Source organism: Numenius arquata, chromosome 22 (assembly GCF_964106895.1).
Source record: "Numenius arquata chromosome 22, bNumArq3.hap1.1, whole genome shotgun sequence".
NCBI lineage: Eukaryota > Metazoa > Chordata > Aves > Charadriiformes > Scolopacidae > Numenius > Numenius arquata.
Window position 1 is genome coordinate 4319107 of NC_133597.1, and position 20903 is coordinate 4340009.

The 20903-nt window shown below is 45.9% G+C and overlaps 1 protein-coding gene across 7 annotated transcripts in view; it reads left to right on the forward strand.

Annotated features, from left to right (window-relative positions):
• Positions 1-20903, forward strand: part of GRAMD1B (GRAM domain containing 1B) — a 91933-nt gene that overhangs the window by 57061 nt on the left and 13969 nt on the right. For 2 of the 7 annotated variants that reach the window (XM_074162298.1, XM_074162299.1), the window contains exons 3-8: positions 2269-2479; positions 9736-9756; positions 18051-18135; positions 19028-19131; positions 19289-19384; positions 19850-19930. In XM_074162298.1, the coding sequence (XP_074018399.1) occupies positions 2269-2479; positions 9736-9756; positions 18051-18135; positions 19028-19131; positions 19289-19384; positions 19850-19930 (598 nt within the window). Of the gene's footprint in view, positions 1-2263; positions 2480-3972; positions 3994-7179; positions 7204-9735; positions 9757-10817; positions 10842-18050; positions 18136-19027; positions 19132-19288; positions 19385-19849; positions 19931-20903 lie in introns of those variants that run through there. The other 5 variants (XM_074162295.1, XM_074162297.1, XM_074162296.1 and 2 more) reach the window with 5 other exon arrangements.

Here is a 20903-nt window from a genome sequence, read left to right on the forward strand (position 1 = left end):
AAACCTGCTACTTTTGTACATTTCAATAAGCTAAAAAAACCTGGAGAATTTTAATTCATGATATAACTAAACTTCTCTTGGCAGTGCTGCTGGGAGAATGGTCCGGATCATCTTTTGCTCAGTCTTTTCTTTTATTTCAAGTATGATTTGGAGGGATTAAAGCTTGAGCATTGCTGCAGTTGGTGCTGTACATGTAGGTAGTATTGGGAATGCCTGTGTCTTGGTCAGGGGAAGGGAGGACAGAATACGCTGTTGGGATGTTTCACTCATGAGATGTGCCATTGTTAGGCGTGAGCAGTGAAGAAACAAGCTGAGGGGGTGAATTACTCTGCTGGTCTCACTGGGGCTAACTTGGGGTTTCGGTGGCATTTGAACAAGCAGCTTTTAATTATTCTGTGTCTATATGATTCTCAGTCTGTTACGTAGAAATGGGTAACAGAGTGGAGTCTGTTATTTAATCCATCTTTCTTTCTGTGTACAGAACATTTTGCAAACCCATTTTCTCTAGTCTGTTCTTTATTTATATGAACTTCCACATTTGATATTCTTGGAAATACTTTCTAAGGGTTTTCAGCAAAGTGCCATGCTACTGTTCTTGCCAGTTGCAAGCTCATTTCGTGTATGAGTGTGAAATTTGATTCTGTTAATGTTTGCAGAAGCAAGTTTGTTAAGCTTTCTGCAAGTTGTTTAGTGAAGGTTTCATCACTTGTGTGTTAACGCAAGCAGGGAGCAAACAGAGGATAATTTATGATACCCCTTCATCCAGTACTGAACCAAACCAAACTAAACTTGGTAACTACTAGAGGAGTGTATTACGTTATCTACCCAGAACTGCTAACTAACATTTGTAAAATGTTTTTGGCATCTTCAGAGCTAAGAGGCAGATATGATTTTTATCTGAGAATTAATGAAACCTCAGACATGTATTCAACGTTTCTAGATTTCGGAAAGGCAACAATGCATTTTAACTACCTCACTGTACATCCCAATGTGAGAAGCAAACTTCAGTTTGTTATATATAATTGGGCTTAAATTATAGACCTTAAGATTTTGATTGTACTAGCTTCTTTAATTCACTCCCTTACAGTTGTAATTCCCTCATCTTTTTTCTGTCGCTTAGAAGTGGTCTGATTTCTATTGCTCAGAAGATAGTGGGGTACCATAACAACTCAGCATGGCAGAGTTAGCATCCTTGGATCATCCTTAGTTCATCCTTGGATCAGCCCAGGTCCCACTGTAACCTGCGGGTTGCAGAGTTGAACGCTACCAGGTGGAAAGGCCTCAAAGATGTTTGGGCCAATCGTAAATAGATTCGACTGCTGAAGGAAATGAGTTATGTAGGGAAAAACGGATGTAGTGTGTGGTATTTTGAAGAGTCTGGCAGGAAGAGGAGGCATCAAAAGAGCAGGAACAGTGAGGAAATCTGAGTTTTCCCGTTCTGTATAAATATGTATGTAACTGGCTTTGTGATTTAGGTGTTAGAGCATTTGGTGTAGATACAGGATGGGAAATTCCATTTCTCTAAATGTTTCATAATTTCCGTAAAGCTCTGAAAGGTCTTGCTTTTCCCCATTATGAAAGGGAAACCTTTTTCTTTTTTTTTTTTTTTTTTTTTTTTAAATCGTGAAAGCTTTTTATGTTATAGCAAAACATTTTCATGCCCAGGTCGAGCTGGTGTGGGAAAGGATGATTTGATACAGGAAATCATGACTGCACTGTCTGTCATCATGACTCCCCTCCCAGTGCTCCATAGTTTTGGATAATCTTTAATGGAGTGCTTCCTAAAAGATATGATTCCATTTTTGTGCATCCTGTTGAGAATAGTTACACTTGCTGAAATGAAATAGGGGAGGGACAGAGCGGGACTGTATCGAGAACACACTGACATCATCCTCATTCTTGAGTGCAAGTTTAGGTTTTTAAAGCTCAGATCATCATTTTAAACTCTCAGAGCTGACAGGAGAGAATGAGTTCGTTCTTGTAGGCATTCATCTGTGGTCAGATGAATTGAAGAACGGGTGGAGAAAGACACTGGCAGGCTGTTGTAGTTCCCTCTGCCACTGGTAAATGATAACTGTCTACAGCCTGATTTTACTGGGGACATAAGTCCTGAGTGTGGCATTGGGTGTATTGCTTCAGGAAACCATATTTGTCTGCTGTGCTAGTGGAGGAATCTGTGGGTAATACCTCAGGCCTGGATGCAGTTGCTTTCTGTTTGAGCTGAAGATTATTAACCCTTCTCTTTCTTTCTTTCTTACTTTTCTGCAGTACTGCCAGTAACTCAAACCGCAGCACGCCTGCCTGCTCCCCGATCCTGCGCAAACGTTCCCGGTCCCCGACACCGCAGGACTCCCAAGGAGACACCATGGTGGAAAAAGGCTCAGACCACTCATCAGACAAATCCCCTTCGACGCCGGAGCAGGGTGTACAGCGTAGCTGTTCCTCTCAGTCAGGCCGCAGTGGGGCCAAGAATTCCAAGGTGAGGAGTGAGCAAATGACTTTGGTCAAGATGCGCATGTTTCCCCAGTTCTAAACTCTCTTAATGCGGTACACCGGCTTTGTCCTGTGTCTGTTTTTCTCTGGCTAACTTCGCTCCTGCTTCCCCCATCGTACCTTTGAAAATTCTGCTAGCTGGGAGCCATTTGCCTAGGTCAGACTCGAGCACAACTGTGAGTCCATGAGCTGCTGATGGCTTGTACTGTAACGGCTTATGCAGGCTAACCTTTTTGCAGTCAGGGCCCTGTTTCCTTGGGAGGCTCTTTGGTTTTGAGAAAGACCTTGAAAATCAGCTGTTGCAATTACTTTTTATCATCTGGATCATGAAGGGTCATGGAACAAAAGAAGATTCCTCTGTGCAGACAGCCTGTGAAGGGTCCTGTCTAAGCCCTGTGTTGAGATGAGGTTCAAGTTGCACAGAATCAGTTTCCCTCCTGTCGCTGCAGTATATGACTGTCTTGGCCAGGGTAGATGATATTTTCCCTAGAAAGGTACTGTGTCTTTTGACTATGTTAGAAACAGCCTTGTCTTTGCTGTACTGAGAAGAGGGTTTCATGTTTGGGGACTCTTGGTTTTCTGTGAGCAGTGGGACCTGGTGAAACACCCACAAGGGCCTTGGGAGCCCAACATAACCTTTGATTACAACCCTACTGTCAGTGGCATATTACAAGATAGTTAGCTGTCAGAAGCGCTTGTGTTTTTCCACATTTTTGAAGTGAAATTTTTCAGCCTGAATAACTTGACGGTGTCACAGGCATAACTCTGATGGCTTGTGTGAAATGAGTTGTTTGATCTTTGCCCGATTTATTGCTGGATTGTGTCATGCACACAAGAAGTCTTCATTCACTCCCCTTTGTGGTCACTGTCAGCAGAGGAAACAGGATTCACTGGCCCACATTGACTGGACTGAACTGATCTCTCGACATTAAGGGGGGGAGCATGTGAGTTCAAAAGAGGGGACGAAGGGTTTTCTCAAGATGAGTCATTTAAGACATGTCAGTTCTGAGGTTGTCCTTGAGGTCAGACTTGCTTCCTGCGCACACAGTAACCTACAAGCAACACCCCAGGGTGGCAGGACAGGGTGACACCCTCATGCACGATGGTGCCACCAGTCTGTCCCCAAAAGGAAGCCGTGCAGGTGGGAGGCAGGCAGGATGGGGGGCACGCTACATTTATAGGCACGCTGGGGGATGCTCTGTCTGGGAGATGGTGTCCTTGGTAAGGGGGAATCACAGACATGAGTTGCATTGCCCTGGCCTGTAAAGTGCTGCGATATAAGGCCATAGGAGTGTGATTTTTATCAACATGGTGACTATGAAAGCTTGACTTTAATTCGTGGTGCTTTTCACAAGGAAAGGGGGGATATAATGCTTTCTGTTGGGTTTGTGGGTTTTCCTTCTCTTGATTTGCGAGGTAATTTTTCTTCTTTCCTTAATTTCTCTCTTTTCATTCCTGCATGCTTTCTCTCCGATTAAGTCACACAAGCGCCTCTCCAAAGTAAGCCTTCTTTTTTCTCTCCTGTCCCCCACTGTAGAATTGTTTCATCACTCAGAAACCCTCCCCGTGGTACTGAGCGGTGACCCCAGCAAGGCATTCTCCTGGTGTGGCTGTGAGAATGTCAGCAAGAGCTCAGACCGATGCCTGTAGCTTGGAAGCTGGTTTCACTTATATCACTGGGATCTCATTAATATTTGCTCACATGGTGTGAGAACTGGCCTGTTCATCACACTCCTTCCATTACTTCCAACTAATTTTAGCCTTTGTTTTAAGGTTTGCTTTCCCTTTCCCTTGAAGTGAGCTGTTGTCTTTGCCAGGGAGAAATCTGCTGGCTTTGGTAGGCTGAACAGTACCGCAATCCCTTCTCTTTCCTCTCTTCTTACTTTATGCCTTTCAGAAACAAGAGTTGATCTCTCTAACTTCTCGCCTGCTTTTTATGATGAATAGTAGTTCTGTGGCCAGTGATCTCAGCTTACTGCCCTTGCATGCTTTCCTGTGTGACGTAAATATTAAAGATCAGTGATTTCAAATGAACCCAGCTTAAACCTGTTAGAACAGACCTGTCCCAAATGAATTGTGAGAATTCATGGGCTCGCTCTGAAAGGAAATAAGTAGAAGATCCCTCCTTGGGTGCTTGTATTGGAGATAAGCTCATTTGAGATTTGATCTCACATCTCTATGCTTCCCTCAGAAGAGTGTAAAAATCAGAAACGGAGATGGGATGCTTATTGGACAGAGTGCCAGGGTGCTGGCATTTCCACATGGATACAGGTAAAGTTAAAACCAGAATGGCTTGGGTGGCTTCATAATCCACGAAATCAATGCCTTGGCCTTCCCCCAGTTGATGCCTTATGTTTCATTCTAGGCAAGCTCTCAGAGAGTAGCGAAGTCGACAGAGCTGGCTTAGTGTTTCTCCTTGGTCATGATGCCTCTTGTAACCAGCCTGACCTTGCATGATTGCTGGTGTCTGCTGGAAGCTTCCTTATGTCTTTTTTTTAGACAGATTGTCTTTTGCTTGGTAACTGTAGCTTGGATAACTACAAAGGAGGACTGGGACTAACGTCTCAATGAGATGTGAAAGGAGTTCTGTGGAAAATTCAGGCCTGGAGTAGCAGAGTCCTGAAGGGATTGCTGGTGAGTAGAGAAGTGTGGGTCAGGACAGGTCATGGCTAGGCTGTGGTAGGCTGGAGGCGCTTTGCCTAAGCTATGGAGAGGTTTGTTAGGAGAGGGACTTGGGGGAAGAACATTAGTAGAGAGCGATGTACTTGTAAAATGTTTGTGTAGGAAGCCGATGCACAGAGGGAAGGGGATCCCGGGCATGACCTCCACCACTCTGCCGGGGTGAGCCTCCTGCTCTGCTCACCTACAGTCTGTGCACAGGGTGAGCCTAAAGCCATGTGAAGGCCGAGTCTCTTCTGGACTCCACAAGGTGACTTTCTGTGGTACAAGTGAGGAATCTCAGGTGTCATAAGCCCCCTGGTTCTCCCCCCACAGATGATGATGGTATCTGTTCAAGACAGGGAGAGGTTAGGAACAAAGAACTTAAGGACAAAGATTTAAAAATCTCTTTTCTAGCCTCTTCTCCTCTCCCCACCCATCTTCTGCGAGAAGAATGGTCTGATTTTCCAACCTGTCTTGCTAATGAAATGAAACAGCTTGAGCCCATGAGTTTGATGCTGTGTTTATACAATTGCTGACAGATCTGCTTGAAGTCCCTTGCCCTCTTTTGTCTGTTGTGTTAATTGTCGTGCTGCAGTGTTGCCATCAGAGGGAGCGCTTCACCAGGAGTTTTTAAGCACTGGATTTCATCTGTAGGAAATCTTTTCTGGAGCTTGCTTTTCTATGCTGTCCACCAGTGTGGCATGGACCAAACCACCTATAGAGCTCCATCAGCCTTAGGCTTTTACTGGAAAACGCTGCTGCTTCTGGAACAGCTTTCTGAACTCAGCAAAAAACCCCTTTTTGGAATCAGCCAACAATGAAATATGTATTTTTAACTCTTTTGCTTTATCCCAAGCATAAAAGTGATTTTGTCTCCATTGGAAATCCTTCAGATTCCTTCTTGCTGTCTGTAGCTAATAATGAATGCTGAAGATAAATAGCAGGTTAGGGAAAAACATGATTTTTGATGTAGGCCCTGGAAATTGTAGAACAGTTTAGGTTACATGGGTTCTCAGAAGGTCTCTAGTCCAAGCCCCTGCTCAAAGCAGAGCTGATGTGGTTAGATCAGGGTGGTCTAAAGCCTTGGCCAGGCTCATTTTGCAAGCCTCCAAGACTGGAGATCCCACAGGATCAGGCCCCTGCTCCAGTGCTTAACCACTCTTGCTGTGAACAGACTTTTTCCTTTTATCCGAATAGAATTTCCCTTACTGCAGCTTATGACTGTTGCACCTTGTCCTTTCAGTGTGCGATTATGAGAAGAGTTTGGCTGTGTCTTCTCATTTAACCCTCCCATTGGGTGGTATAATCCCCCTTTAGGTAGTCGGTCATGAAATTCTGATTGTTTTGGACTGGGGTGAGGGATTCGGGAATAAATTTCATCAATTTCTTTTGAGTTATTTGGTCATGGGCATTTAGAAGCCAAGTGAATAGCATAGATTTTGGAAGTACACAGGTCAGGAGAAAGGGCTCTGGAATCTGTTCTGAGCTCTGCCCTCACCTTGGTTCTGTGCCTCTGTTTCCCCAGTTGTAAAATGGACTTAGGGATACCTCTAGAGCTCTCATGGCACGTCATTTGCTTGGCAAAAGGTTTCCGTTCCCCTGGAAGCAGCAGTATGTAGGAGTGAGTTGTGATCCTGTTCCCAGTAATGCTAAAAGGTGGAAACTTCTGTTGGCATCAAGTTAGCTGAACTTCCGATGTGTGATCCACTGCTTCCCATCTGCACAGTAAAGCTGTAATCTTCCATAGCAGTATATGCAAATATGAGATAATTTACCCATGAAGGTTTAGAGATAACACTATATTAATTAAAGGCTCAGAGAAAATACCCCCTTTTTGCCTTCCTCAAGTTCTCCTAAGTTCTTCCTGGTTACAGCCACGATGTAACTATGAACTCTGGTATCTGCTCCTGTAGCATCCTCTCTGCTAGTCGGTTACATCTTTTCCACTTCTGTGTGCAACTCCATTCCTCTGTTACTTATTTATTTTCTCTTTTCAGTTCTAATGCTTATGGTTTCCTTTTCCAGTATGACAGACTTAACCTGCTCAAAGTAAGAATATGTTTTTCCTTTTTCTTTCTTTTCCCCTTCCATTATACTCGTCTCTTGATTTTCACAGTTCTCATCCCCCTATATGCTGTCAGTGAGTTGAAAAAAAAGGTAAATAAAATTGAAAATAGATTTAAGGACTCAGTCTCCCTTCTCTTTGAACCTCCTGTAGTCTGTTCCACCTGCAACACGGGTCAGGGGTAAGGAATCTCCTCTTGTTTAGGGCACGTGGTGGAGGCAAAAGATGAGGCTTGGATGTCAGTGTAATTGTGTGGGAGAGCTGAAGATGGAGGAGCTGCAGAGCTCCTTTACAGAGGAGCTGCAGTTTGGGGAAATTAAAATATGAGGGGGAAAAAAAGAGTACTGCAATTAATGCAGCAGAGGGGAATGAAATCCTGTTGCAGTGCGCTGACACCACAACATGCACACCCAGATTTAGAAGACACAGGGACAGCAGTGTCTCTGTTTTCTCTGTGCCAATTATAGTTTGGTTATGAATTTTTTTCCCCAGGAGTTTCTGAGTTACGCCTTTTGCTCATTAAGGCAGACAGATGGCAAAACAAATCTGCAGGAAAATCACTCCATCTTAGACCCTGTGCTCCTGAGGACAAGGTGGTGTGTACATGGATTAAGATTAATTCCCCTGATTTTATTTTTTTTTTTTTTTTTTAGTATAGGCTGAATTGCATAAGGCCTTTTTCTGTGTCCTACTTGCAGTGAAGGATGACTTCAGTCAGACTCTTTATGAATGGAGGGTATGGCCAAGTGTGGAAAAGTGTAGGAAGTAAGAGGAAATTCATCTGGTTAGTTGATGAGCCATACTGTATATTCAGTTCTTCAGTTCATATTCTTTCCCAAAGATTTGGGGAAAGGCCTTAGGGGTGTTGCTCTTTTTAACATCAAACTTTTGTATTTTGGTCTGTGGCAGATACTGTGGTACTGTGGGGTTTTTCCTTAGAGACCAGTGCATCAAAAGTGGCAGAAATGCCCAAGGTTGCAAGGGATCCTTCAGAACTGTTGGCTCCGTGACTGAGATGCAGATGCCAGTAAGGTTGTCTGCTGGAGTGGCATATAGGGAGCACAGCAGACTGAAAGCAGGGAGGTCTAGGGCAAGAACAGTGTAAGCAACCCCATGTCTTCATAAAAATCTCTGGTCCAATCTGATCTCATTAACACTTTGCTCTTACTTTCCTACGGTAAACATCCTGTACGTCGTTGGTCCTGTTGTGGGCTATCCCAGTGCAGGTAGTTTCTGTGTTTCTGTGAATATGAACTTAACTCTGTGAGTGGAACTTCCACGGGCTCTGTTACAAGTTGGAGAACAGTATGTTTTCCTTCATATTCCAGACTGGGTATAAAGCTGTGAAAAATACTCCCAGTCCAAGGTCAGAAGCAAAGATGAATTCCAAGAAAGAAATGCAGTGAAATATTGCTTCTGTCCTTGTCTGTTAGACTCAACTCCACCGAGTGTGTTGTAGACATGCCATTGCTGGCTGGGAGAGGGGGACGGGCAAGCTGTGTGGTTGCTGACACACAACGTGCCTGGCAGTATACACTGTAGCTGACCACCGTTAGTGGTGAAAGGCTACAGTGCCCCCGAGCTTCATTGCCCTGCGGTAAATCCACCCTAAAATGGGGGATGCCTCTATATTGTCAGTTCTGCTCAGCGTCCTGAGATTGGAAAGCCAGCCTGACTGGAGTGGGAGTGTGAAGCTTATTTCTTCCTCTCTCTGTGCAGATAAATCTCACCTCCAGCTGAAAATTGCCAAGTGTGACTTTCCAAGCTGAGCTAGCTTTTTCATATGCTCCAGTGGGACATGTGGCCTGTCCTCTCAAACCATCTGAAATGCCATGATAAAGACAAAAAAATCACATATGCAGGTGATGCAAAACACTGTGCGCTGAAATTCTGAAGAAAACCCGAAATCCCAGGCTTTTCTTTTTCTTGCTTAGCTTTTGTAGTGATTTTCTTCAGCAGTTTTCCTGGCTCTGTATGTGTCTCCCTTTTAAAATTTAAAATCCTATTGAAAGTTTTGCCTGATGGCTTTTGTGAGTAAAATCGTGTCCCTGCCCCCTGGCAGTTCTTCGAGTGCTTATTTGCACAGCGGCCGTTCCACGCAATGTGATTTTTGCAGCCTGGCCAGCAGACGGGGAAGAATGAAGCCTCTAAAAGGAATGGCTGGCAATGACTCTGACGGGCTCCTCTGTTGCTAGTGGGCGCTGCTGTTCTGCAAAAGTGGTGACAGCATGTGTCCGTGAGTTGGGGTGTGTGTGCGTGCACGGGGACATGCACACATTATTAGCCTGGATTGTTTCCTATTATGGACTCGTGCTTCTGGATTTGGTCTTTGTTCCTGTAACTGGAAAGAACTGTGTTAGAGCACACGGTGAAATCCATTGAAATCTTCTGTTTAATCCTGCTTTCACTTCACTAATTACACAAAACAGATTGGACCTAGTTTCTTTGTCCGCCTTTCTTTTTGATCCTAAGATCTCTGTGCTAACTAATGCTTCTTTTTTATTTTGTCCTTACAGAAAAGCCAGAGTTGGTATAATGTAAGTACTCCAGTTTCTCTTGTCCCTGGGCGAATACGGGCTGGGTACCTGGGGCGGGCTGGGGGGGGGGGGGAAGGTGCAAAGGGGCTTTGCAGTGGCACTGGCACATACATTTCCAAAACAAGGAGATGGAAATGGCTCAGAACTGGCAAAGGAGGACCGACATCCTGAGGGCAAGGATGCCAGAGATAGAGAGCAAAAGCTTTGTCTTTTCACTCACTCTTCTGATGATCTCCACATCCTTTACCTTCTGATTTCCCAGCAGAGTTGGTCTTGATGTGGTGACAAACAGAGCTGCCACCGTGCAAACCCTTAGCATCTCTCAGGGTGGTGTGGGGCGAGAGAGGAGTTATTTTCTGTTGACCTCACGGAAATACAAACCATCTTTTGCTTCTGCCTTGATCTTATTTTCGTTCTGCAAGCACGAGTGGCAGTGTTTGTGGTACGAAGCTGGTGGTGTGCAAATTTCCACAATTGGCGTCACCTTTGCACGGTTGAACCCTGGCCCCTCGAGCGCTCTAAAAGCGATACCAGCAGTACCTTGATTTTGTGGGCAAATGGAGCAGCCATTCCCTGTTCAGCAACAATTCCTACCTTCCTGCAGCCCGAGACATTAGAATCGGTGATTTTGGCTGATAAAGTGTGGTCAGATTTGACAGAGACATGAGACGCAGACTTACTTGCTGTATGTAATCAGCACCGGGATAGGAGCAAGGAGGGGAAAAGATGTGATCTCAGAAGCAGAGAGGCAAAGGCATTAAGAATGAAGTAGAAACCACAGTGTGCCAAACTGGTGGAGAAGTGGCAGATAACGGATTGTGGGGTCAGGCACTTTGGGCAGACGCACAGGCCCAAGGAGGCTGCAGCAAAAATGTGACTCTGTGGCCACGGCTAAAGGTGACTTTTGCTGTTACGCGAGAGCTGCTTCTGACTGTAGCTGCTGAGATCCATCCCCTGCTGCATGATGCTTTGCTGTGGTCTGCTTCTGTGGGTCTCTTGTGTTTTCATGTCCTCTCTATCTTATCTTTCTGTTCTCTTGTTTTTCCTCCATATATTTTCAGCATGAGAGACAGTACATCCGGAGAGTAAGCACTGGCTGCATTTTTTGTGGTTTCCCCCCCTAATTATTTTCCTTTAGAAAACAAAAAAACCCCTGTGTTCTAGTTAGTAGAGACATTCTGGCCAGATAAAAGCAGCAATGTGGAAATACGAATGGGCCACAAACTCCAGGAAGGCAGTCAGTCCTACTTGGCAGTATTACCACCATTTAAAAATTTGCTCATGTGTCTCCTTGATACAGTTTCCCTTCTTTGCCGACTCATTCCAGGCAGGATTTTCCTGGTATTTGGACCATTCTGAATCTGTTACTCCTTTCCCCACTGAGAGCAGCTCTAGAAATGACTCTGTGGAGGCTGCCACCCCTTCATGAAGCCTCGCAATTTCCCTCAATTTCATTTTACCTCGGCTTCACTATGCTCAGAGCGAACACCCTCCACGTTGTTCTTAGTGTCGGTTCAGCAGCCCCGGGTGCCAGGCACTGTACAAACACAAACCAAAAATACAGTCCTTGCTTCAAAGAGCACACAGTCCTCAAACATCGCCAGAGCATCGGTGGTCAGAATGCAGGTTTTCTAAGATGACTTCATTTTTTGCTGCTTTTAACTGGTCTTTTTGTCCTTGTAGCACTGTATCCATCTTTGCCAGTTGAAACCCTTCCTTTTCCCTCTCCTGGATTCCTTTTTCTCTACTTTTTCCTTAAGAAGCTATCAACTTTTCTCACCTTGTGTGTTCTCTTTTTGATCCTACCAGTGCTTTTTGGGATTGAAATCCCTACCAGATTGAGAAGTGGGAGAAAAGGGGGGAATCAAGGTCATGGATTGGTTTGGCAGGAGACCTGCCCTTTCTTGGTCTTGGTGTGCTCTCTCTGCTTTGCTTTCCAGAGGACAAATACAAACAGGTCCAGGTGCACTGTGAGATTTAGTAAAGAATACTAGTTTGAGAATAAGTATGCTAGACCTCATGGGGTTTGCTTTGTGCTTATGTCCTGATGGTGGAAGAGCAGACCATCACTGGGCTGGCTGAGTTCAGTAGCAGCGGAAAGAAAACATCCTTGAGGTGTTTCTCATGCCTTTCGAGAGGAACCGCAGACATGGAGACTCCGGTTTGGAAGAACTGTTATTCTTGCAGAGTAAAACTGTTGGTCAGCTGTGGTTTAGGCTGTTTATGCTTAGCCATCAAGGATGCAGTTTGCGTGTCTACTTTGGACTTGTGTGTCTGCATGTTGAATTATTGTTAATTGATTTATTATTTTAAAAATAACATTTTTAAAATAGACCTAAAAACCCAAATGTTCTCTGTAATTTTGTTTACTGAACCAGAGATGTGACTTACTCTGATGTGCTTAGAGAGGTGGGAAATCTGCGTTTCACTTCTGTGATGACATGAAGAATGAGGACAAATTGGTAGAAGGAATTTGTCACCCAGCAGACGTCATTAGAATTATAGACAAACTGGAGATATATTTTGCTGCCAAGGGTAAAAGCTTTTCTCCTTTCTTCTTCTCCTCCTCTCTGTGCTCTGGGTGCAGGGCCTCATCTCTGAGCATGGAGGAGCTCTCAGTTCTTGTGCCTGGAGATCAATGTACAGTGGAGACCCTGAGCCTGGCAAGTCTGCTGTGTTTTTTTTCTGCCTGCTTCTCTCTCAATCGGACTGTTGGTCCTTCTTCCCTGACTATTCCTAAATTAGGCCGTACGTCTCCAATTTTCCACAGCATTTCTAGCTGCCGCTCTATAGCAAGGCTTGTTTCTGTAAATTGCATCCTGTAGTGCCTGTGCTGGTAGATACCAGGCATCAGGAGAATCTGCAGAGCATGCTCCCAGAAAAGAGAATGAGATGATCTTGAAAAGTTAGAGCAAACACAGTTGACAGTGGGGAAGAGGGGAGATTTATATCTGTCCACGAGGTTTTCAGTTTACTATTTAGATGCCAAGGTCTGCCCTACTCTGTACTCCTTTCCTTTGTGTTTACCTACACACATTCCTTTCACCTGCCTTCTCTTTTGTAACCATGCTTGAATTTCTTTCTTCTTATGGTTTCTCCGTGTAAGTGACCTGCACCACCCCCTCTCCACCTATGTGCAGGATAGCCCCAGAATGGTTAATGGGGAAAAAAAAAATTACAGGGAAAAGACACTAATTGTCTCTTTCAGGTGTTTGTAAATACTACTAGAAACATTTGCTGTCCTAGTACGTCTGAAAAGATCAACAAGAGCACGGTTCTACCCACTTGTCTTTGGGAGAGCAAAGTCTGCACTCAGGATTGCACGGAGTGGGACAGGAGCCCTGCACCTGCGGTTCTGCAAACAATGCTGTGCACACAGGGCAGCTCTCAGACTGGCTTGCAAGAGGTTAAAGTCTCAAATCCAGTCAAATAGAAGTAGGTAGCCATGTAGAAGAGAGAGCCCTAGGTTTTCCTTTGGGAAAACTGCGGCAAAAGCCTATGCACTAGGAGATAGGAGGTGGCTGAGAGTCCATAGTGGACTGGGATGCTGCGAAGGGCCTTTCTTTGTGGAGACCTTTGAGCAGCGCTTGCAGCTTCTTAAGAACAATGTCAAGTGATCACAAGACTGAACGCTGTAAGAAATCAGCCTTTCCTGGTCTCGGTGTGCCATCTTTTCTTCTTGCAGTACCCTCTTGGACACCTTGTAGATACCAGAGTGGAGGGGGAAACTCAGCTGTTGGAAAGAGTAAAATGTTCCCTGTAAAGAAAAAGAGAGAGAAATTGTGCATCATTTTAGGGAAAACGTCAGAAACAGCTTTCCAATGAGTGGCAGCCCGAGTCTGATTCAGTAGCAGTGATCATGTAAATGAGGTTTATTACAAAAATCCAGGCCCGATAATGGGTTAGCAAGGTGCTGAATGAACAGCCTTTTTCTCTGTAAATCAGTGCAATCATCTTTTAATTTCCAGTAACCATTTTATCAAACTATTTCTAGAGCTATCTCATTCAGGCATTTTTCATAGGCAATTCCCCTCAGATTTTCCATGATTTTTGGTGTATGGATTACCAGGCCTGCCACGGTGACTGTGGTGTAGAGGCACTCAATTAGAAGTGATCTTTTGGTGCAAGCACATGTGGTGATGAATTCAAATCCGCTTTCCACCCCAAATGGCCAGTGATTACTTTGAAGCTTCCTCCTCTGCTGTTCATTAACTTTTAAAAAGAAAAAAAAAAAAAAGAGGAATAAAACCCGAGAGACCAGACTGGGTTTTGAAGAAGTGCTGTGGGACAGGTGGCCAGTTTCTTTGCTGGCATTAATCAGCATAGCTGTCCTGCTGTCAGTGGGGTCTAAACTCTCCCAGACAAGCAGGGAAATGTATTCTGTTCTTTTCCAGCAGTTTCCTGTTCTGTTCAGAAGCAATGTAAATCTTCCCTAAAGAGTTAAGAGCAAGTCCATCAGTCATGCAAATTGGATGAGATTTTCCTTCTCTCTTTTCTCTCTGACTCTTACTCTCTCTTCTCTGGTTTCTGTGCCATGTGCTGTACAAGACTATACCTTCCTCAGTTCTTGTGTTGTCAGATTTCCCTGTCCTGTTCCATCCCCCAGCAACGGTTGCTTTAAATTTCCTGTCAGAGGATTTGTTTGTGTATTGACAGGGAGATCTTACCATGGGGAGTCACCCTTTTCTCCCCATTTCCCCCCCTGAGTCTTTTCTCTCCACCCTTCGCAGTTGCCATCCTGTCCTGTCTCTCTCTGTTTGCAGTAGAGTTAATGTTTGCTGTCTCCACCTCCAGGTTAGCTCTTCCGATCGCTTGTGCCATTCATCTCTGCGAAGGGAGGTGGGTGGCTGTGTAGACAGAAGCATCCTGGTGGGGGTTTTTTTGGAAGTAATCCCATAAGCAGTTTCCAGCAAGTAGGGTCATTCAGTAAAGCAATGCAGGTACCTCACAGATGTCTGTAATCCTAATTTTTTGTCCTTCCCAGGCTACAGAAGTTTTGTTTTTTGTCCCCTCAATCTTTATTGACCCATACAGATGGATGTACTGCTTTCTTCTAACAGGGCTGAACGCAGAGACCTGTGTGCCATCTAGCACCAGCAAGGCTTTTGTGGTCCATCTGAGCAGAAAGAGAGCTTGTCTTCTCTCAGTGAGCAAGTTGAAGTCACTGGCCCTGGAATGAAACAGTGGCTTTGCAGAGGCTTTGTTGGTCACTTGGGGGTTTTTTTTGGTTTTGTTTTTTTTGAGATCCACGTGCCCAGTTTGTCGGAAGAATGAGGATTTTACTCCAGTATACGTGATTCCCCACTCAGCATCATGGCTGAGCAGCGCTGGTGTCCTGGTGTGGACGTTTACCTGTGCATTTCTGCACTTGAGCAGAGAGATGGAGAGCTGGGGACTCAGGGCAGAGGGATACAGGGGGTTCCAGCGCTCCAAGCAATCTTCCTGGGACCTGCAGGGACTTCATTTGCTGGAGCCTGGAGGAAGCCCTTGCTCTTCATTTCCAAAGTGACCTGACTAATGAATGACACCTAGAAAGACCTGTGCTTTTTGGGCTCAGAGTTACATACAGGAGTAAGCAGAGCCCTTAAGATTCCTAACTGTGTGGGTCTCGCGTGGCTGATTTCTCATAGCTATATGCTTTAGGCTGGTCTCTCCTTACTCCCCTTGCGCCTCTCCCAGCACACTCTGTCCGGCAACTTTCCATTACAGGAAACATCTGCTGGGAGGCAGGGCTGAGCCTGGGTTACTGCAGGGCATTGGCCGACAGAATTACCCAGCTACAGTAACTTAAAGCATGTGCGAGTCAGTTTGGTATCTTCCCCACCCGCTCCTTCCACCAGGAACGTTAACAAAGACTGAAGCTGCCTTTCAGAGCAGAGAGGGACTGGAGAGGAGAGCCCGAGGCAGACACTGAACGAATAAGAATAACTGCTTTTCTGGTTTCAAAGGGGAGGAAAAAAGCGGCTGAAGTCTCGGAGCTGTTTATCGTCCTGTTCGGTCCTGGAAACCGTGGCCAAATCTGTGACTTACAGCTGGTCCGGTGGGGTCCTGGCAGTCGCAGCTATTTCGGTTGCTCGCTCTGGCAGTCCTGGGCATCGGGCCTCGGTTGGGAGTTGCAGATGCCTCGCACAGACCTGCCTGGGACTGCTCAGGCTGTCGGCACTTTTGTGGTGTTGCTTTAAGAGATGCCCACAGCAAGAAGCTGGTGAGACTGGAGCAGAAGAGCACAAAGGTTGCTCACCAGCACGCTTACCCTAATGAGCCACTTTGAAGTCCTCTGGAAGGCAAATCCTCTTCCAGATCCACAGAGGCTGCTAGGGCAGATGACCTGAATGTGAGGAGGAAAATAGGGGAAGGCACGTAAACTCTTGCCAAACTGCTGTATCTCTTTCGACTTTGAATCTAAACAAGAAGCGGTGACAGCAGGAACAGGAAAAGCAGAGTTTGAGAACGCGGGGAGCTGTGCAAGTGCTGAGGGAACGCTATGGATTCCTTGCTGGAGTGCGGGGCTCTGTGGGATCTTGTGCTGGATCAAGAACTGCCTTGTCTGCTGTGGGACCTGGAGGGGCTTGTCGACTTATCGCAAGACAGTGTCAGCCGTGGATCAGATGAAATTCCAGCTGTGAGTGTCTCTAAACTGAACTGTTTGTCACTAGCAGAAGTTGTGGTGCTAAGCAGAAGCGTCTGTTGTAGTACAGGCTTTAGACAGGTCAGAACATCCCTTACTGTGGGGAAGGGAGGGGAGTGTCCCTCCACATGGAGACTGTACTGCTAGGTTGGGTTGCTCTAATGCATTGAACCCAAAGCTCAGAGCTGATTATAATCTCTGTTCCCCCCTCCTTTCCCATCTTGTCTGCTTGTCCCAGGAAATCTTGGGTTTGGGCTCTTGCTGGAGCCCATCTCTGACCCAGATCTTTTCCAGATGTTCAGGCTAGAAGTTTGGTAAGTAAAATTCATATTTCTGTCGTCTGCTGGTTAGCAGATTTTATTCAAAAGTAAGATACTTTCTTTTGGGCCCACAGGACTGGAGCAAATACCCGAAGTGCTGAGCTGATGTTAAAAAATACTGTTTCTAGTTTGTTGAATTGGTGTGAGGAAGAGGGAATGCTTTTGGGGGGTGGGGGTTGTCTGTGTTTCCTTCTTTGATTTGACAGCATTTACAATTTTGTAAGACTAATGCTAAATAAACTTCATATTCCTCCCACCCCTGTGACCCCACCAATGCCATTCTCAAACAGAAGGAACTCTGATCTTTTGGGGTCCTTAGTGGGAGGCTCTGAGTTGTGCCCACCTTTGTGCTTTGGGAGATTTGTGTTGCACAGCTGGATGAGATAGGAGAGGGTTGTTGAGAGGAAATGGAGATAGTGAAGGAAGAGGTTGTAGCCCAGGTTGCTTTACCTTCTCTACATTTGTGGGAGAGAGAACATGATAGATTAGACAGGAGTTACAGGCCTCCTGAATTTGCACCTGCCTCTATTTCAGTCAACTTTGCCTTCAAAAGGTGTTCTGGCTCTTATGAGCAGCTCTCAGCATGGGCATGGTGTGTCAGAGGTGATCTGACGTGGACAGAGTCATGTTATAATCTAGTAACCACCAGAGAGGAGGCAGCTCCTCGTCTCCCTCCAGTCAACAGCACCCTTTTCTCTGACGCCTTCCATGGGGCTAAGTGTCTGCAGAATAAGCATAAAACATGGTTGAGTCCCTATGAGAGCCTCTTTGAGCCACAAAAGTGTGCTTGCTACACCAGGGGGTGGTTGTGTGTTCACTGACTGCCAAAGTGGAGCACTTGATGGAGAGAGGAACGGGGCTGAGTGCATTAGTCCTGAGCTTTTGATGGCAGCGATCGTTCAGGTTCCTCTGGCAGGGCTGCAGCTGTACTCAAGCGCCTGTTTTCTGGGGTTGCTGCGCTGTTCCTGAGAGAGCTGGGGATTGGTGGCAAACTGATGCATTGCAAACAGAGCATGTGTCATACCTTGTACAGTCTGGGATTGCAGGAAAAGAGACTTCTCCTGCAGCCACAGCGTCTGCGCAATTCTGTTTTGCTACCTAGCAGATATGGGTATAGCCCTTCTGCTCTGTACTTGCTCTTCCAAGTCAGGTTCTCCTCTTCTCACATAATGCACTAAATCCCAAATCCTCCCGTCTGTGTGTCTGCTGTGATGGGAGCTCCTAGCCTCATGCTTTGTAAGTGCATCTGCTCCCCCTTCTCCTTACCAAGGTGTTCCTGTTTTCCCACTCCGTTTCTCTGTACTCATGCCTGCCCCTCTCTTTAACAGGCGCTCTGTTATTTGCAGGTGTTGAGTCCAACATACAAACAACGGAATGAAGATTTCAGAAAACTCTTCAAACAGCTTCCTGACACGGAGCGCCTCATCGTAGGTAAGGTCAGCCCCTTGGTGCGGTGCTCTGTTGCGCTGGCCCATGGTTTGGGGAGGAAATGCAGCACACGTGCCTGCAGCTTTTTCTTCAAAGAGATTGTGCCACCAAGGGACAAGCCCATTGTGTCTTTCTTGGGCACAGACGGAACCCTTCCTCACCATTTCTATCGGGTTTCATTCATTTTGCTTCAGGGAGAGCAACGGTGACTTCTATCAGCTATGGCTGTGTTCCCTCATGATTTGAGGAGCACATTTTCCTCCACGGTGCTCCCCCAGACCTGACAGTCTGTTAGTGTTTGAGCTCTTTCCTCATTTGGTCAGGGTTGCGTGTCTCAACATGCATCCTACTGAGCTTCCCTTTTTTTCTGACATCCACGATGCTCCCTACTCACACATGACTGCCCTTCCCGTACCCATTTAGGCTTTGGCCTTGCAGCGACTGCCTGGTGCATTGCATCTGCTCTTTTATCTTATGTAACTGGTGATCTCATACCGTGTCTCGTAGTGTTGAAAGATGCACAGCCTGGTGGAGGAATAGAAATTGTTTAAGGTGCTTAAACTGGGAGAGAAATGAACAGTGGCAGTAGAAGGTGAAAAGGAAAAGACAGATTAGAATCTGGAAATAGTACATAGGATGCTACAGAATGACCAGATAATAAGGAAAGATCATCAGTCAGTAAGAGAGGTTGTCCATGACGTGCCCTTGGGCAGGAATCATAAGCTAGTGGACAGAGCAGCAGCTGTGGCTCAGTTCGTTCTGGCTCTGCCTTTGACTTTCTGCAGGATTGTGTCAAGTAGCTTCTTCTCTTGATGCCGCTCCTTATCCTTACCTTTAGGCTGTCCTGTCTTCTGGTTTTGGTGCTCCTAAATTATCATCTGTTGTCCTCCCACAGATTACTCATGTGCGCTACAAAGAGACATTCTCCTGCAGGGCCGCCTCTACCTCTCTGAAAACTGGATCTGCTTTTACAGCAACATCTTCCGTTGGGAGACACTGGTAAGGCTGTCAGACTGCCGCATGGAGCATGTGTTTTATGTCAGCTTATTTGCTGACTTTGCTTTAAAAGCGCTCTTTCCATTGTCTTTCTCATCAGTGTCTCTCTTTACCCGTGTTCTTTTTCTGCCTTCCTCTTTTTGCATGGCTCTGACTGTAGCTGACAGTTCGCTTGAAGGATATCTGCTCGATGACCAAGGAAAAAACAGCACGGCTCATTCCTAATGCCATCCAAGTTTGCACTGACACTGAAAAGGTACATCCTTGAAGCCTCCACCTCTGGGGCCACCCTTAAGGCTGTCGGGGGCCGGGGAATATAAGGGTGTTGCGGGATTTTTCCACACTGACTGCTTGTGCTACCTGGGGCCTGGGAGGAAGCACCAAGGGAAGAGGGCTGGGTGTGGAGCTTCTGCAGACCTTGTGCTGATTCTGGAACACACGTAGCTCGTGTGTGTGGCTGAGTAGGAGATCTGGGTTATGGTAACATATCTCTAAAGGAACTTTTCTGTGCTCAGACTCACTTCTGTGGGGGAGAGGCTCTTGGCCTCTCTGGGAGGCCTCCATGGGCTTCAGTCTGTGCCCAAAAACTGAGCTGTGCTGTGTGGCATGCTCAGTCCTTTTGTGAACTGTAGCTGGAAAGTGATCCAAACAGGCTTGTCTTCTTTTTCCCTTTTTTGGGCCTTTTCTGAACTAGTTTTTCTCTCCATCCCTTCCCATTCAGCACTTTTTTACTTCCTTTGGGGCTCGAGACAGGACGTACATGATGATGTTCAGACTCTGGCAGAACGCTCTCCTTGACAAGGTAAGAGACCAGCACCTCAGTGTTGGGATGGGATGAAAGGGAGGTGATGAGTCTATGCAGAAGCATAATACCTGTGCCTAATGAATATGCATAAAAAAACCTAGGGACAGTAAGTGCATGTCTTTAGGCAGAGCAAGTACATAACTGCAGGTTCAATTACCTTTTTTTGCCTGGAATTCTATGTACGAGCATGTCTTGCACACACAGTAGATGCCACTTTTCCCTCTGCTGAGGTGTGGGAGCATGTGCCTCAGGAAGGAGTTTTTTTGAGGTCTGTAATTCAAGTGAAACCAGCCCAGAAGAAAGCAGATCAAAATGCAACAGAAATAGCTCACTGAACAGGCAAAGCTCTTAGTAGGTCTGTGTTTTGGAAGTGTAGAGTTCAAGATAAGACAGAAAAAGAGCACGTGTTCAGGGCATCCCAAAACCAGACAAGAGCAATGGTAGGTGCGGGGTGCACTGGGTAAGGGCTCACTGGATTGGATTTTAAAATAAAGCTGGGATGTGCACCTGCTGTGCCGGAGGCTCCGTATGTGCTATATTTGATCGTCTGAGTATCTGTTCCGCAGTCCATTGAGTATTTCTGGCCTCGCAGCGGGAGTAAGACTCATGAACTGATGTTACAGTGCTACCAGCGTTTCGAGATGTTCCAGCTTGAGTTCATACCATACTTGGAAGGCTTAAGTAATCAAGCACCCAGAATACCCTGTCCTGAACATCGGGGTAGTATTTAGTATGCAAAAGGATCGCTTTGCATTGGGCAGCTTGTGTTGCTACCCTATGCTGTAATTTGATCAGCCTTTTGAAGTTCCTAACAAAATTCAGTGCCCTTGGTTTCAAGGTCAAAGCAAACAGGGACTGAGATGTGGAGCGACAGAGACAGAAACTCTTCCAGAGCTCTTTTTCCAAATGTAGGATCCATGCCTGGCAGGAGCGAGGGAGAAAGAACCTACTCCATTTTTCCTGCTAAGAC